At 43.3% G+C, this 19,136-nt stretch overlaps 1 protein-coding gene across 2 annotated transcripts in view; it reads left to right on the top strand.

The window, feature by feature from the left end:
- Positions 1 to 3,086: 3,086 nt before the first annotated feature.
- zdhhc2 (zinc finger DHHC-type palmitoyltransferase 2) overlaps positions 3,087 to 19,136 on the top strand; it is a 45,487-nt gene continuing 29,437 nt past the window's right edge. For both annotated transcript variants that reach the window (XM_037676005.1, XM_037676006.1), the window contains exons 1-2: positions 3,087 to 3,213; positions 18,631 to 18,657. In XM_037676005.1, coding sequence (XP_037531933.1) covers positions 3,087 to 3,213; positions 18,631 to 18,657 — 154 coding nt within the window. The remainder of the gene's footprint in view (positions 3,214 to 18,630; positions 18,658 to 19,136) is intronic.

The following is a 19,136-nucleotide window of genomic DNA, read 5'->3' as shown; positions in this document are numbered from 1 at the left end:
AGACAACCAGAACCCATACTCACCTATTCCTCTTCTCCCTTACAGCTGCGACGACAAGATTCACCTGTAAATAAAGTTCACTTACCTTTTCTAGTCCTGACTGTCTTTATTGAATCGGTCTGCTCACGTGGGGGTCGACATTGATAAAACCTGATAGCCCCAGCCCGTAGCCATTGTTTCTGAACCCCATCCGACCTGATGGAATTGACAGTAATTACAGGTCCGAACCTAACAAACCCCCCCACCAACATTTTTAGTTAAGCTTTGACTGCTTATAGTTATTAATGAGGGGACAGAAGATCGGAGCTGAGGGGTTATTTGTCCTTTCATGGCCGTCAAAGCACATTAAATCCCTGCTTCTGCTGCATTATTCAGACATGGACCATGCTCTGACATGTCGGATATTTTGTGATCTCACCTGTTTGGGTCGTCAGCCACACGCGTTCGCTGAGTGCAGCAGCTGAATGAATGTCCATTTGGGCTTTGGATGGATTGCTGCCTGGCAGTAGTCCATTTGAAGCTTAAATGAACTTTTTACCTCTTTCAAGGCCGATCAGCATGTGGTCAAATGGCTGCGTGCAGCTGGTGAAAGTATGGCAAGCCATGTTGCCATATAATTGGATCATCAGCCGCACACCTCTGCTGATGCAATCAAAATCCTGACACTGGCCCAGCCAGCACATTAAGCACATTATTATGGACTGGCCCTAATCTGGGTTGGGCCGGGCTCCGGGTTTGGGATAAAAATGACAGCTCTACTCAGCATCCCTGAAAAATGAAACCATTCTTAGGAATTTGTATTTTTATGTTTTCTATATGCTGTAATATCTTATTTGATGCTGTGATCTTTTTGTTAAGCACTTTGGTAGCAGCTTCTGTTTTCAATGTGCTCTATAAATTAATCTGACTTGACTAAATATGGAATAAATGATGACAGTCCTAAACAGGCAAGTAAAACGGATCTTTTTTTTTTCTGTAGCTGAATCTTTGACCCACCTGTCAATCAATCCAGTAGGCATGTCAGCAACTGACCAGATACCTCAGTTTGTCCTGTAGTGAACGTCCCTTACCTGCAGAGCTGCAGCGGTTTTTCATTACAAACACTTTGCAGTCAGAGATTTCAGTTGAGTTTACATCTTTTGTTTCATGCTAATCTACTAAACATTTGTAAAACACACCAGAATGCAGGAAATGGCATCTACCTCATTCAAAATTCTGAGGGAGGACACCCCCCCCCCCCCACACACACACACTGTGTCGCTCTGTGGCATGAAAACATCCCGTTATGAGTAGGTTAGAATTTATTACAGCTATTTTTATATTTATTATTGTTATTATTTTTGCTAGTCTTCTTTGACTTGGTGTTGGCTGATAAGGCAGATATGCCTCACTAAATGTCTCAGGTAATGCAGTGAGCTTCACTACATCCATCATTACAGCTATCGTGTTTGTTTGTCTGAGCTCAACCTGGGTTACATTTGCTCGTGGGTGGAGTGATACCGTTCAAGTAAAATATTTGATAATGTTCTTATAGAAACAATTTGTGAATGTTGTTCGTACTGTTAATGCTACATGTTTGTCTCTTGGCCCTACAACTGGTTCAAACCCCGGTCCAGGGGCCTTTCTGGGTGGAGTTTGCATGTTCTCTCCGTACATGCATGGGTTTTCTCCGGGTGCTCCAGTTTCCTCCCACAGACCAAAAACATGCATGTTAGTCTGATTGGTAACTCTAAATTGTCCCTAGGTGTGAGTGCGAGAGTGAATGGTTGTGTCATTTGTCTCTATGTGACCCTGTGATGGACTTGCGACCTGTCCAGGGTGTACCCCGCCCCTCGCACAGTGATTGCTGAACATGGGCACCAGCGACCCCCGTGACCCAAAATGGAATTAATGGGTAAAGATAATGGATGGATGTTAAACAACCGTTAAACTATACCAAAATGCAGGAAATGGCATCTACTTCGTTAAAAAATTTTATGGGAGAGTCCCAGAACCCCCCCCCCCCCCCCAACACATTACAAATGCTTTTGACTGATGTCATATTCAAGCAATGGGGGCTAAACACCCCTAAAGGGTATATTCTACAATTGCCCCTTATGTAAGGTTATAACAACATGATTTTAATAATAGGCCGTGACCTAAAGTGAACCAGTCTGAGGCATGAAACTCCAGGGCTGAAAATGAGTCCCACTCTGGCCCTGCTCATACTTATATTCAAACTCTATACTTATATTCATACTCTATACTTATATTCATACTCTATACTTATATTCATACTCTATACTTATATTCAAACTCTATACTTATATTCATACTCTATACTTATATTCATATTCCATACTTATATTCATACTCATACCGGCCAACCTTCCTGATTTTGGTGGGAGGTCCTGGAGTATGACCATGTCAGTTCAGTCTATTTAATCCTGTGTCCCTCTCTGTGGTGATGATCTTTTTTGTGTAACTAAGGTCAAATAGTCTGCATTTCTGCAGAATTCCGCGTCAGTCTGTTCAAGCTCAGCAGCATAATTGTGTAAATGAAATATTAATAAAAATATTCTGTGTGGGGGTAACATAATCCACATAACATTGGCTACATGTACTATACAAATATAACGTACATACACAGCTATGAAAACAATATCATAATTGTGTAATAGTAATGATAATATTAATAATAATAATAATCTGTGTGCTACATGGACAAAATGATTTCTCTCCTTGCTCTGAGCAGGATCCATGAAATGTCTTGGTCAAGGCGCATTTTGTGTTTGGTATTAATCTGCACTGCATCCGGAGAAGGTATTCCCGCACACGTGTGTGCGCGCGCGCGTTCTCGGCGCCGCTGAGTTTGAACCTAATGAACCCCCTTGTGCGCGCGCAGAGAAATGTGCCAGGTCTGCTGCGTCCCGCGGACGTCATGGCAACGCGTCGGGACGCAGCAGAGAGGCGGCGCTGTGGAGAGCCGAGCTGCAGGGAGGATGTTCCGACCCATTAGACCCACATTTAACATGCACTGACAGTTCACTACAACACAAACCTTGACACGCACGGACAGAGGGATGAGCCGCTTCCTGTAGACCACCATGGCACCGTGTCGGCCGAGGAGCATCAGGAGGGGCTGCCAGAGAGTCCTGTACTGGATCCCAGTCCTGTTCATCGTCCTCATAGTGGCCTGGTCCTACTATGCGTTTGTTCTGCAGCTCTGCATAGGTAAGAGCTGTGTGTGCATGTGGGTGTGTGTTCTTGTGTGTGTTCTTGTGTGTGTGTGTGTGTGTGTGTGGGGGGGGGGGGGTAGAAGACAGGCATGGACAGTTATGACAGCATGTCAAACATTTTTTAATGTTTTCACCTAAAGCGTTCATTTTATTAATAATTGTGAAGCTTTAAATAAATGCTCCTGACGTCACAGAACATATTGTTATTGCACCTCCATCACTTTAAAGTCTTCCTATACAAACTATTTTGTGTTTGTAAATCACTGCGAGCTTGTGAATGAAGTTTTGTAACTTTTGTAACCTTGTTAAATAAAATAGCTGAGCATTTCTGCTTTGTGCTTGTTCAATTCAATTAAATTCAATTCAGTTTATTTATATAGCGCCAAATCACAACAAAGTTGTCTCAGGGCACTTTACAGGAACATTCACATACATAAAAGCCAATTAGTAAAGTTTTTTTTATCTAAGGAATCCTTGTGTAGATAGAAATGCATGTGTGCATGTGTGTCAGAAAAATTTGCGTTTATAAAAAATAATTAAAGTTACTATTTTTTCAAGATGTGTGTACAGATACAAATAAACAAGAACAACGTGTAAAACTCTGCATGTTTTTCATATTGTAAGTATGAATTATGACCGGATGTTCTTCCTCTCAGCTGATTGGTCAATGTCATGTCAATAACAAATTTAACAATCCAATCAGAGAACAGATGGGTTTGGCTGTTGGGGTGATATTTTACTGAGCTGCAGATCCTGGAAGGGAAGTAATATTACTTTATGTGTAGGGAAACTAAATCATTGTCCAGATATACAGTGGTGCTTGAAAGTTTGTGAATCCTTTAGAATTTTCTATATTTCTGCATAAATATGACCTAAAACATCATCAGATTTTCACACAAGTCCTAAAAGTAGATGAAGAGAACCCAGTTAAACAAACGAGACAAAAACTTCATACTTAGTCTTTATTTTTTGAGGAAAATTATCCAATATTACATATTTGTGAGTAACATAAGTATGTGAACCTCCAGGATTAGTGAGTTTGAAGGTGAAATTAGAGTCAGTTGTTTTCAATCAATGGGTCTCTCTTCAGCTCTCCCTTCAGGTCTCTCTTCAGGTCTCTCTTCAGGTGTCTCTTCAGGTCTCTCTTCAGGTCTCCCTTCAGGTCTCTCTTGTAAATGAGTCCCCAAGGCGCAATGGAGCTAATCTGTATAAATAAAGGTTGAATGAATTGGATGATGATCAGTCGTGAGTAGGCACCCTGTTTCATTTAAAGAACATGTATCTATTAAAGTGTGAAAAGTGAAGTGAAAGTGTGATGTGGGGAAAAAATACAAACTTTGTCAATTTGTGATTCTATGATTTATTAATTTTTTTACTTCTCTGTAATTGGCAATGTCTGTCAGAGCTCCGGGCAACACGGTGGCACAACTGGTAGAGCTGCTGCCTCTCAGCAAACAGGTCCCTGGTTCAAACCCAGGTCCAGGGGCCTTCTGGGTGGAGTTTGCATGTTCTCTCCGTGCATGCGTGGGTTTTCTCCGGGTACTCCGGTTTCCTCCCACAGACCAAAAACAAGCATGTTAGGCTGATTGGTAACTCTAAATTGTCCCTATGTGAGTGAGAGAGTGAATGTTTGTTTGTCTCGTTTGTCTCTATGTGGCCCTGTGATGGACTTGCGACCCATCCAGGGTGTACCCCCGCCCCTCGCACAGTGATTGCTGGACATGGGCACCAGCGACCCCCGTGACCCAAAATGGAATAAACGGATAAAGATAATGGATGGATGGATGTCAGAGCTCCTGTTCAGCGACATCTATTTGTGTTTTTGAGCAGTGGTTCTCAACTCTGGTCCTTGAGGACCACCATACTGCATGTTTTAGTTGTTTCCCTGCTTTGACAAGCCTGGTTTAAATGACTGGATGATTAACAGGCTTCGACAGAACTTGAAGTAATTAAATCACTGAATCAGGTGTGTTGGAGCAGTTAAACAACTAAAACATGCAGGATGGTGTTCCTTTAAGATAACCTGTTTTAGACAAAACGGTTTTTCTGCTGGCAGCACGGTGGCGCAACTGGTAGAGCTGCTGCCTCTCAGTGAGTATGTCCTTGGTTCAAACCCCGGTCCAGGGCCTTTCTGGGTGGAGTTTGCATGTTCTCTCCGTGCATGCGTGGGTTTTCTCTGGGTACTCCGGTTTCCTCCCTCTGACCAAAAACATGCATGTTGGGCTGATTGGTAACTCTAAATTGTCCCTAGGTGTGAATGAGAGAGAGAATGGTTGTTTGTCTCGTTTGTCTCTATGTGGCCCTGTGATGGACTTGCGACCCGTCCAGGGTGTACACCGCCCCTCGCACAGTGATTGCTGGACATGGGCACCAGCGACCCCCGTGACCCAAAATGGAATAAGCAGGTAAAGAAAATGGATGGATGGATGGTTTTTCTGCTGAATTACACATTGCTCATAATTGTGAACCATAATGTTTTGCCTGTCAAGGTAGCTAGCAGTAAGGTCCAGCCCCTCTCAAGGAGATTGGTTCCAGAGCCCATGCTGTGAGTCAAGTTGAGACCAACTATATCTAGTCAGTACATCTCAACCTCACACACAAGCTAAGGCTCCTTCCCCACCAGAGAGGTCACATTCCATGTCCTAAGAGCCAGCTTTGGTAAGCCCATCCATTCCATCCATTATCTTTACCCGTTTATTCCATTTTGGGTCACGGGGGTCGCTGGTGCCCATGTCCAGCAATCACTGTGCGATGGGCGGGGTACACCCTGGACAGGTCGCAAGTCCATCACAGGGCCACATAGAGACAAACGAGACAAACAACCATTCACTCTCTCACTCACACCTAGGGACAATTTAGAGTTACCAATCAGCCTAACATGCATGTTTTTGGTCTGTGGGATGAAACCGGAGTACCCGGAGAAAACCCATGCATGCACGGAGAGAACATGCAAACTCCACCCAGAAGGCACCTGGACCGGGGTTTGAACCAGGGACCTGTTCGCTGAGAGGCAGCAGCTCTACCAGTTGCGCCACCGTGCTGCCCGCTTTGGTAAGCCAGGGTCAGCCATTTGGCCATAAGCCAGCCTTTGGCCATTGCCTATGGCATCATGCACCTAACTTGTGGGCGGCTGTGGCTGAGTGGTTAAAACAGTTGTCTTCCAATGCAAAAGTTGGGGGTTCGACTCCACCAGCTGTCACATGCGGACGTGTCCCTGGGCAAGACAATGAACCCCTCATTGCCTCTGATATGTGTCCCATTGGTGTATGAATGTGATAAAGCTCTGATTGGTCTCTTTAGAATGATTTGTTCAATTAGCTTTGTAGAGATCTAGTAGAGTGCTGTATGAATGGGTAAATGAGAGCAAAATTGTAGTGTAAAACACTTTGAGTATCCTGATAAGATAGAAAGATGCTATATAAGTACAGTCCATTTACCGTCCATTTACTTGTATGGCCCCTCCTGCAGATGGTGGACCCACAGAAAGGGAAACCCCTTTTTGCTTGTTAGAGTTAAGCCCGACCGGGCCCCATGGGTAGAGACCTGGTCACCAGGTGCTCACTGACAAGCCTCTCCCCCAGGCCTGGCTCCAGGGTGGTGACACCATAACTCACCTCCGGAACTCACCTCCGGGCAATGGACACTGAGCTCCTTGCTGTTTTCTGTCAATATGAGTTTTTGGCGAGCTTCAATGTCAACATGAATAATGACAGTGTGACCTGGAGGGGTGTGATTGGGAGGAATGACCTCTCTGATTTGAATCTGAGCAGTATTCTGTTGTTGGACTTCTGTGCAAGTCATAGTTTGTCCATCAAAAACACAATTTTCTAACATAAGGGTGTCCATAAGTGAACTTGACACCAGGACACCCTAGGTCATAGATCAGTGATTGACTTTGTAGTTGTGTCATCTGATTTGCGGCCATTTGCTTTGGACACTCGGGTGAAGAAAGGAGCTGACCTGTCAACAGATCACCATCTGGTAGTGAGTTGGATCAAATGATGGGGAAGATACTGGACAGAACTGGTAGACCCAAACATGTAGTGAGGGTTTGCTGGGAATGCCTGGCAGAAGAACCCATCAGAAAGATCTTCAACTCACAAGTCTGGGAGAGGTTTAACATCATCCCATCTGAGGTGGGGAACATTGAGTCTGAGTGGGCCATGGTCCATGCTTGAATTGTTGAAGTGGCTGCCTTGAGCTGTGGCCACAAGGTTGTTGGTACTTTTTGTGGTGGCCATCCATGAACTCTGTGGTGGACACACTGGGCTAGGGAGGCTGCCAAGCTGAAGAAAGAGTCCTATTGGGCTTTGTTGACTGGTGGGACTCCAGAGACAGCTGAGGAGTACTGGAGGGCAAATCGGTCCATAGCCTTTGCTGTTGCTGAGGCAAAAGCTCGGATGTGGGAGAAGTTCGGTGAGACCTTGGATAGAGACTCTCAGTTGGCTCCAAGGAGATTCTGGCAAACCATCAGATGGCTGAGAAGGAACAAACAGTGCTTTAGTAACACTGTGTTCAGTGAAGGTGGGGTGCTGTTGACCTCAACCAGTGATTTTGTTGGGAGGTGAAAGGAATAGTTCCCAAACATTTTTAATCCAACTGGCACGTGGGGTTTCTCAGCCGTATGGGATTGAGGGCCCATTGATACGGGCTGCTCGGTCTTTATACAAGCGGTGTGAGAGTTTGGTTCACATCGCCAGTAGTAAGTCAAACCCCTTCAGGGTGGGAGATGGACTTTGCCAGGGCTGCCCATTGTCACTGATTTTGTTCATAACTTGTATGGACAGGATTTCTCAGTGCATTTCAACTTTAATGCACCTTAACACACAGCGTCTCTTACACCTGCAGCGTCTTACAGTTACTGCTTAGCTAAGATGCTACAGATGTAGCACTCCACTTCTCTCAAACATCCTCCTAACCATGTATATATGTTTATGATCAACCCCCCGGTCAACAACTGCCTACACTAAGCTCGCTAAACTGGCGAGCGATCATCACAAAGGTGTCTCCATCTCCTTCACCTGTGCACGTTTTCTGCAGAGGCAAGAAGAGATGTAGAGGAGAAACAGTGCAGGTTGGTGGAGAGTTAGAGGTAAACCAGGAAAGCCTGGAGTGGATTTTTAGTGGTTTGAGTATTCTCCTATTATTTAAGTGGAATGGATTCGATCACGAAGAAAGAGAAACAGCGCCGACTGAACTAATGTTTTATAGTAAAAGTGTGTGTGTGTGTGTGTGTGTGTGTGTGGGGGGGTCCAAATAAACTTTTTTTTTTAATGTGGAGGGGATAGGGCATCAATAGAGTACTCGAGTAATCTACACATCGATTGCTAGGACCTCTATCGAGGTTAAAAATGTAATGTCGAGTATCCGTAATGACGTCATATTATGTGACCACCATATGACCGTAGGGGGTGGTGTTGCACTGTTGCAGGTCACAGAGTACGGTGTAACACCGGGTCCAATTCACCGCCCATCCACTGTTTTAAGTTTCGTTTCTGACGTGCTGCATGTTTCTTCACGTTTGCAGTTTAATAATAATAACTAATAGTTTAATTTTTCCTGTGACTTATTTGCAGTATGATAAATGGTAGGAGCATAATATACGCTCCCAATGTTTTGTTGGTCTTTATTTTTGTAAATAATTACCTTTTATTGCGGTTTTATTTATTTATTTTTGTATCTTGAGATCTATGACGTCATCAAATACTCAAGTTCTACTCGGGTTTTATTATGTTAATGTTGAGTTTAAAAATTATATACTCGTTCAACCCCTAGGAGGGGACACTTCCCCTTCACATATAATGGTTGCGATGCCTATGGTTTACCCGTCAGTCTATGTTATATCTTCACCTATGGCCACAAACTCTGGGTAGTGACAGAAAGAATGAGATCATGGATACAGGTGGTTGAAATGAGTTTCATCTGTTGATTGGTTGGCTGGACTCTTCCTTCGAGATATAGTGAGAAGTTCAGTTATCTAGAAGAGACTCAAAGTAGAAGCGCTGCTCCTCCACATTGAGAGAGCCAGTTGAGGTGGTTCGGGAATCTGGTAAGGATGCTCCCTGAGCACATCTCTAGGGAGGTGCTTCGGGTAAATCCGACCGGGAGGAGACTCCAGGGAAGACCAAGGATATGCTGGAGAGACTACATGTCTCCATTGGCCTTTGAATACCTTGGGGTCCGCCCAGAAGAACCGGAAGAGATGACTGTGGAAAGAGATGTCTGGGATTCCCTGCTCAAACTGCTGCTCCCAAGACCTGACTTAGGAACTAGTAGAAAATAATGGATGGATGTATAGATGGATGGAGTGTGGCTATTGGGTCACATGACTGAAAACTAGCCATAGTAACCAAACGTAATTTTCAAAATTATATATGGACAATGGTTTTGTTTCAGTAAACTATAAGGTAACTACCCTTCCAGGACCTGCAGCTCAGTAAAGTTTTACCCCCCCCCCCCCCACCCCACACACACACAGCCAAACCCATCTTTTCTCTGACTGGACTGTTAAACTCGTGATTGACATGACATTGACCAATCATCTGAGATGATACTTGCAGTATGAAACTCACAAGCAGTGGGTTAGTTTTACACAATTTTTGTTTAATTGTATCTGTAAACAAATCTTTAAAAATTGTAACTTGTTTAATTATTTTGTACAAATGCAAATCTGTCTCCCCCCCACACACACACACATTTCTATTTACATAAGCACAAAGCAGAAATTCTCAGCTATTTTACAAGGTTACAAAACTTGATCCTCAACCTCACAGTCTGATATACAAGCACAAAATATATATGACTGGCATTTGTGCCCATTACTTCCAGACTTCACCCAGACTCAGATTTATATCCACTCCCACGTACACAATCAGCATTATGTGCTGGCACACCGTCCCACTCTAATGACTCTCAGCCTAGACCTACTCCAAGCTGGGAGTGCTCACACACCGGGCTACCTCCCTCAGTCCTGACCTGGATACTATTGCTTTCTATGGGTGTCTCCAATGTTGCGCTCCATGTGGCAGCAGGTCAGAACATTTGAAACAAAAGTCCAAAAAATAGAGGAAAAAATGGTAAATGGACTGTACTTATATAGCGCCTTTCTATCTTATTTCAAGATACTCTTTTTTTTTTTTCATTTACTCTTTATTTATACAGGTAGTCTCATTGAGCCACGAGAACTCAAAGCGCTTTACACTACAATCTGTGCCTCATTTACACATTCAGGGCCGCACAGTGGCGCAACTGGTAGAGCTGCTGCCTCTCAGCAAGCAGGTCCTTGGTTCAAACCCCGGTCCAGGGGCCTTTCTGGGTGGAGTTTGCATGTTCTCTCCGTGCATGCGTGGGTTTTCTCTGGGTACTCCGGTTTCCACCCTCTGACCAAAAACATGCATGTTGGGCTGATTGGTAACTCTAAATTGTCCTTAGATGTGAATGAGAGAGTGAATGGTTGTTTGTCTCGTTTGTCTCTATGTGGCCCTGTGATGGACTTGCGACCTGTCCAGGGTGTACCCCGCCCCTCGCACAGTGATTGCTGGACATGGGCACCAGCGACCCCCGTGACCCAAAATGGAATAAACGGGTAAAGATAATAGATGGATGGATTTACACATTCACACAGCACTCTACCCTGGACAGGTCGCAAGTCCATCACAGGGACACATAGAGACAAACGAGACAAACAACCATTCACTCTCTCACTCACACCTAGGGACAATTTAGAGTTACCAATCAGCCTAACATGCATATTTTTGGTCTGTGGGAGGAAACCAGAGTACCCGGAGAAAACCCATTTATGCACGGAGAGAACATGCAAACTCCACCCAGATGGCACCTGGACCGGGGTTTGAACCAGGGACCTGTTCGCTGAGAGGCAGCAGCTCTACCAGTTGCGCCACCGTGCTGCCCTCTACTAGATCTCTACAAAGCTAATTGAACAAATCATTCTAAAAAGACTAATCAGAGCTTTATCACATTCATACACTGATGGGACACACATCAGAGGCGATGAGAGGTTCAGTGTTTTGCCCAGGGACACCTCTGCATGTGACTGCTGGTGGATTCGAACCCCCAACTCTTGCATTGGAGGACAATTGCTCTAACCACTCAGCCACAGCCGCCCACTGTGTGTGTGAGACCACTGTGAGGCAAAATCAGGAGGAGAAAGTTTAATGTTCTGGTAGTTTGTTCTCCAGATGTAGTGAGATGTGCAGCAGGAGTTCATGTGTAAGAATTACACCAAGTTCAATATAATAAATATTTGAGCAGGCAAGTGGAAGTTCCACATAGCCAAGCTTTATTACTGACTTAACATAATGTGCTATCCAAACAGTCTCAATCTGCTGTACCAGAAAAAGGACCCCCTAGTGTTAATTAATTTTTATTCTTGACCAATGGCCAATAAAAGCACCTCCACCACCCACAAGCACAAATCAACAAAGTGCTCCCAGAGTGCTGATCCTCAACTTATCTGTGCTGCTGATTATCCATGCTGCTGATCTCCTGCCTTTAAACTGCTGTATTCATACCCAGCTCCTCAGCTGCTCACCACTTGCCTGCCTGCAATTCTCTATGATAACCTCCAATACCATCTCAACATCTTCTCCTCTGCTGACCATACGCACCTGGGATCCTCCACTCTCCACTTAAATACCACGAGACCACCAAGAAACCTGTAAGGAAAGAATATCTGTTCCTAACCTCACCACCACCTACGAAGAGCCACACTTACCTTCCTCCTTTTTCAGATCCTCCCTGTGCCACCTGTATATATTCAAACACCGTAAATAAATTCATATTTTTACTCCGAGTGGATTCTGTTTCATCTCAGTCCCTCTGCTCTGGGTGTAACCATCTCCACTGTGATAGAATCACTCAAGAAGATGACAAAGATTTTATGTTTTTTTTTTTTTTTTGCATTTGGGTCATGCAAGTGTGCTTAACAAATAACTTAGGGCATAAGGTTATGGTGGTCTGTTTGTTTGTTTGACAGTAGTTGGGGGGGGGGGGGGGGGTTGTTGTAATAGCCAAGAGGGTATGGGGTGTTGTTTGTTGCTACCACCTTCCGCCCTAACGTGTTTCAAATATGACGATGATTTTCAGAAAATTATGTGGTGTGAATTATTTATCATAACTCTGGTTATATTTGGACTATCATCACAAAAACTGGTTCATAGTTTGAGTTCAGTCATTTTAAATGGTAGAGCTGTTGCCTCTAAGTGAGCATGTTGTTGGATCAAACCCCGGTTGGGGTCCTTTCGAGGTGGAATTTGTATGTTCTCTTCATGTTGCGTGAGTTTTCTCCAAGTTCTCCAGTTTCCTCCCACAGACCAAAAATGTGAATGTTATGCTGATTAGTAACTCTAAATTGTCCCTAGGTGTGAGTGAGACAGTGAATGGTTGTTTGTCTCATTTGTCTCTATGAGTCCCTGTGATGGACTCAAAACCTGTCCAGGGTGTTCCTGTGATGGTCCTGGCTAAACTACCTTAGAAAAAGCACCAAGTGTTTTACCCGTAGAACTTCTCATTTCCTAATGTTGATGTACACACCAGCTTCTGGCAGGTCTTTTCCTGTCAGATCCTTCAAGTTTCCCAGTTCCTGTGCAGGGTGGATCTGCCTGAATAGATGGCACAGCATCTTTCCTCAGTCTTGTATTATACTTTCCTTTAAATCCAGATCCTACATCATTGCTAACGTGTAATCCTCAAGTTGAAAGATTTTTGAAACTCAGAACATTCTTCTGCGGCAGTGCTATGAAACCTGCCTGTTTAACATCGACATATTTCATTCATTTCTCCTAAAGTTCCTTGATTTTACAGAAATAATGAATCTTAAGTCCCTCCTTGGCTGTATTTCTGCAGAACTGTGTAACACACCATTTTGGCATGTTGCTCCTGCCACAAATATTCTTGTCAAAAAGAATCAAATCTTGGTGTACAATTTAAATCTGGTGATCACACCTTATCCCTACTCCCTACCCCATACTGGGTCCCCTCCTATTCTCTTTATACCTGCTGCCGCTTGGTGCTATTTTCCGGAAACACAACATGCCCTTCCACTTCTATGCCGATGACTGTCAAATTTACTTCCCCCTAAGAAACAATGGTACATGCTCTATTCAACTGCTGCTCAACTGCCTGGCTGACATCAGGGACTGGATGGCTTTAAACTTCTTAAGTTTCAATGAAAAGAAGTCTGAAGTCATGTTGTTCCCTCCCAACGACACGATCACAAACCACTGCATCGACCTTTCCGCTCTAACCCTGTCAGAAAAACAAAGTGTCACTAATCTGGGCGTGATAATGGACCCTTCCCTGAAACTTAACAATCATGTAAACATAATTGTTAAATCATGCTTCTTCCAACTGAGGTGGCTGTCTAAACTGAAGCCATATTGTCCAAAAAGAACCTGGAGACAGTAATACATTCATTCATTACATCTAGGCTTGATTACTGCAATTCGCTCCTGTTTGGTATCAGTCAGACCTCCATTGCACGACTACAATTGGTCCAGAATGCAGCAGCCCAATTTTTAACCAGTACAGGCAAAAGAGAGCACATTACACCAGTTTTGGCCTCACTGCACTGGTTACCGGTTCACTTTTGAATCCAGTTCAAAATAATCATGTATGTCTACAAATCACTGAACAGTGTCGCCCCCCCCCCCCCCATCTCTCTGATTTGCTACAACCGTATGTCCCACCACGTTCCCTGAGGTCAGCGGACCAGTTGCTCCTCACTGTTCCAGGAACTCGTCTTAAGCGCAGAGGTGACAGGGCCTTCTCTGTAGCAGGACCAAGACTTTGGAATGAGTTACCTCTGATTGTCAGACAGGCCCCCTCCCTCTCGGTTTTCAAGTCCCGTTTAAAAACTCACTACTATTCAATAGCTTTCAACACCAGATGATCTGTGTTTTGAACCTGTATGCTCCACACTGGTTAGTCGTCATTATCTGCATCGGTTTATGTCTATATTCTGATTTACCTCATTTTGTATTTTGCTTTGTGTGTTACCTGTTGTTTTGTCTGTACAGCACTTTGGTTGGCCTTGTTGCTGTTTTAAGTGCTTTATAAATAAAGTGGTATGGTATGGTACTCTGGCATGACATCACATCCCATATTTGTTGCTGCTGTGTTCATTTGTACTCATCTACTCACACAGACTCATGTTCGTGTTGCTGTTGTTTGGCATATTTTTATTTTTTATTTTTTACCATTAGTGCTTAGTGTATTCTTAGTTTAGCATATTTCTTATTTCATATCTTAGATCTTATTACTGTTTTTCTTTACAATTTTTACTTTTGTTGGATGTAACTGGGACCCTGTGTACACAATTTCGTTCCACCACATTCAAGGATTCAAAGATTCAAGGTTTTTTATTTGTCATACACACCACATGTTGTACATGTGGTGGAACAAAATTGTGTACACAGGGTCCCAATTACATCCAATAAAAAGTATTAAAATGTAAAACAAAAACAGTAATAAGATCTAAGATATGAACTAAGAAAAATGTTAACTAAAAACGCACTAATAGCATAAAAAATCAATATACCGAACAACAGCACAAACATGAGTCTGTGTGAGCAGATGAGTACAAATGAACAAAGTAACATGAAATAAATCAGCATCATGATGTGATTTTTAAGATATTCATGAGTCTAACAATCTCAGGGTAGAAGCTGTTCCTCAGTCTAGTGATTCTCCACTTAATGCTCCTTAACCTCCTTCCTGAGGGGAGTGGGGCAAAAAGTGTGTGTGCTGGGTGAGTGGGGTCCTTCATGATGCAGGTGGCCCTCTTCCTGCATCTGGAACCACATGTACCACATATGGTGCAAACGACAAATAAATAAACTTTGACTTTGACTTTGATATATAGAAGTGCCCGACGTGACATCAACTCGTATGGAAATGAAGGGCTGCTTCCAAAGCACCACCTGCAATAGCTTAAAATCTCACAAACTCCTTTTTTTAAACAAGTTTACATTTATTTTCAACATTTGCCACAGATGATGGGTATTTATTTTTGCCTCTATCATATTTTGCTGGATATGTAATATGAATAAATGGTGGGTGTTAGACTTTAAGATGGTCATCAGAGCTTAGAAAATAGAAATGAGCTATAACTCAATGAATTGTATACTGACCTAAAACTCGGTTTGGCAGTATCTGAGATTAATAACCAACACATATTCTGAGCAGTGAGCACTAACATGTCTAGTTCATTGTGATCATGTCATTTACAAGAAATGACCAAAATGACTACAACTTTGCACCTTTTACCTAAGATTACCTTAGTTTAAAACTCTTATATGAAAGGCATTCGACAATATGCATTACTTTAAGGAATCTTTGGCCTTTAATTACAGACAAATCTGTAATTGCTCTGCTGCAGTTAACACAGAGCAAAACATTATTTCTTTTTCCATGTGCTGTATCACAAGAACAAAACTGTGATGCATTCTGCTCACACAGTGCGGACAGATGACAAAAACAAGCAGCAGCTGCTCAGGCCCTCCAAGCATTCGCTCCGCAGACACAAAGGGACCATTTGTGTGAACGTATCATGAGCTGATGCTTCACCTCATCTTATCTCGTTGTCTTGTTTTAATACTCTACCTCGAGCAATCTGAGATTGACCCACTTTCTGTTAAAGCACTGAATGGTAGCCTTTGAGCTGTTTGTGTGGTGTGTTTGATGCCAACCATTTGTTGGAAGTTTTTGGTCAGGGTGCAGAGAGGAGAAGCTTCCACAGAAACACCAATAAACATTATTGCATGTGTTGTTAATCAAACACACACACACACATGCACACGCACATGCACACACACACACACACACACACACAGTACACTCTGTCAGACTCTGTTTTTTTTTTTCACTGGCAGGACAACATGGATATGTCATTCTGAGTTGTCAAACGGTTAGCCAGAACTTTCTTGAGGCCAACTGAAAATCCTTCTCCATGACCTCCCTGAATTCCTCCCATGCCCAAGTGTTTGTATAGGGAACCACTGCAGCCGCAGTCCTTCTGACCACCCTGTACCTGTCAGCTGCTTCAGGAGTTCTCCTGGAAAGCCAAATCCTGAAATCCTTCTTCTGCATCTTATCAGCTTTCATCACCACTGGTGTCCACCAGAAGGTCTTGTGCTTGCCACCATGGCAGGCATCAATGGCCTTCAGGCCACAGTTCCTGGTAGCCACGTCTGCATAGAGGTCCTGAACATGAACCATTTGGATTCCATGTCCCCGACCTCCTCCAGGACACACACCAAAAAAAACTCCTCCGGAGGTATGAGTTGAAGGTTGCATGGACCGGATGTTCCCAATTTACCCTCACTATATGTTTGAGTTTATCAGGTCTGTCCAGCTTCCTCCCCCACCACCAGATCCAGCTCACCACCAGGAGGTGATTGATTGACAGCTCTACCCCTTTTTTTTACCCAGGTGACAAAGGTATAGGGCTGCAGGTCTGACAATTACATAATCCATCATCAACCTTTGGCCTAAGGTGGCCTGGTACCAAGTATGCTTACGAAAAATGCTATGCTCAAGTATAGTGTTCATTATAGACAACTCATGCCTAGTACAAAAGTCCAGCAAGTGAACACCATTGGGTTATGCTAGTGAAGATTCTCAGTCATCTAGGTCATGATCAATCAATAAGAAAAAAAAGATAAAAAAAAACCTCATCTGTCCCGGATAACTAAACTTCTCATCCTATCTCTAAGGTAGAGTCCAGCTACCTTGCGGAGGAAACTCATTTTAACCGCCTGTATCCGCAATCTCATTCTTTTGGTCACTACCCACAGCTAGGCAACCCTCTTGTCACCAGGGACAACTGCAACACTGATGTATTTAGCCAGGGCCTTGTGAATATCCCCATATCCTCCTGCTGCTTCTTTTCCTGGACAACTCCAAAGTAAGAGAAAGTCCAGGCTCTCTCCAGAAATGGGGTTACAGAGCCAAGCTGTGTGCTGTGTGTAAGCCCTACCAGTATATCTAGTTATTATTGCTTAAAATCACACAAAATCTGGCTCCATACTTGCCACTGCCATGAAGGTGACATTCCACATAGAACTATGCTACAAGGAATCAAAATGGCCAGGGACTCTTCCATGCTTGCTTCCTGACATCCACAGCACCTGACCTTGACGGTACTTCTCACAGGTGGTGGGTCCACATAGAGGTGGTGTATTGTCATTCCATCGGGCTTGGCCTACCCAAATCCCAGGAGCCAAGGCTCGACCACCAGGCACTCACCAGTGAGCTCCTACCCCCATGTCTCCCCAAGTTTCCATTTTCTGAGCATTGTTACTTGATTGGTAACCCCAATATAACAAATATACTGTAACACACACATGCACATGCCACACAGGCGCACACACACACACGCACACATGTGCGCACACCCGTGTGCATACCCGTGCACACACACACACATATAGAATAATATGTTTCAAACATTTAGATGTCTAACAAGATCTAGCTTATTTGCTCGTCTACATTTTAGACATCTCTCAGATACCATTTTAACAAGAAAATGCTCAATCAGTAATGTGTAGTTTGCAGTGATAGTTTGAAGCAAAAGGGAGTGAGGGACACTGGTGAGTGGTTACCATGGTGGCAATATGGTAGCAGCACACTTAAGCCACTTTGCCATTGATAAGTGCGACTCCACTCGGCTATTGTTTGATCAGTTTTTCTCAGGTGGAGGTGATTTGCCTCTGTGACTTATTTCCCCCTCTGTGGGCAAGATTGCAAAGTGGGCAGAATCAACAGTCATTGTTTGAGTCACTGCCCATTGTGGTCCTTATTCATCTTATAGTCGGACTTCAATTTTGTTAGCTTATTGCGGCACTGCTTATAAGTCTAGGCGTAGCCATGTTACATCATCTCTGATATCCCTCTCTACATGATTTCATTTCTTGTGGTGCCATCCATCAACACAATGAGGAAGTGGAGGTCTAGATGTAGTTTGTAGTTTTGTAGTTTTGCTGGGTAGGTCATCCTGGGCCTTGTTCCACCTTGTTCGAGGTTCCACTGGAACCTCGAACAAGGTGGTCCCATAAACCGGGCTGAGTGGGGGTGGGCACCGGTAGTGGGTAGGCTCTTAACTAGTGTGGTGTGGAACCAATGAGAGTTGAGACAGTGGCAAAGTGCCATTATTCTGGTCTGGGTTCTCTTTATGTGTTTTATACAGTTACTGTATGCATTTTCTCAGCTTGGATGATCACAAACGTAAGCTGCAATACTTGAGTTTTATTGAAGAAAGTTGATGGTCGTTGGAATTTCTGCCACGACTACATACTGTATATTTCCTTATCAGACAAAGGGTTTAGAAGAAAAAAATGTCTTATTTGCAAAACTTAAACCTGACTGGGTCTGTTTTATTTGATTTATTTTGTAGAATCCATTGAAGACACCGGAGAAAAGGGTAAGAGATTTACATCTGCTTTGTTTCTTGAAGCGACTGAGCCACCCTCACACCACTGGGATCAGCTTGGATCAGCTGAAAATGCCATTTTTGAAGTAAACTCATCTTTAAATTTAGTCAAAGTCACTTTATTGTCAAAAACTGCAATATGTACAGACATACACAGGATTGAAATTACATTACTCTCAGACCCCGGTGCAACAATAACCATTTAACATTAAAATATTTAATAAACATAAGCATAAAATGAAATACTAAAAGTATGATACTGTCTTAAATTGTACTATAGTGGTATCATTTAAAAAAAAAAAGTATATCTATAAAATAAAATGAAATGAAGTGAAGGTCCTGACATTGACATTTGTAGTAAGTGGCAAAGCAGCATATGAAGTGAATGTACACAGCGTATGTATGAAGTCCTTGATATTGGTGTAGGTAAAGTGACATATGCAATAAGGCTAGTAAATATATATATATAT

Source organism: Nematolebias whitei, chromosome 4, assembly GCF_014905685.2.
Source record: "Nematolebias whitei isolate Nwh7 chromosome 4, NemWhi1, whole genome shotgun sequence".
In the NCBI taxonomy this organism is placed as follows: Eukaryota; Metazoa; Chordata; class Actinopteri; order Cyprinodontiformes; family Rivulidae; genus Nematolebias; species Nematolebias whitei.
This window is presented reverse-complemented; position numbering and strand designations above follow the sequence as displayed.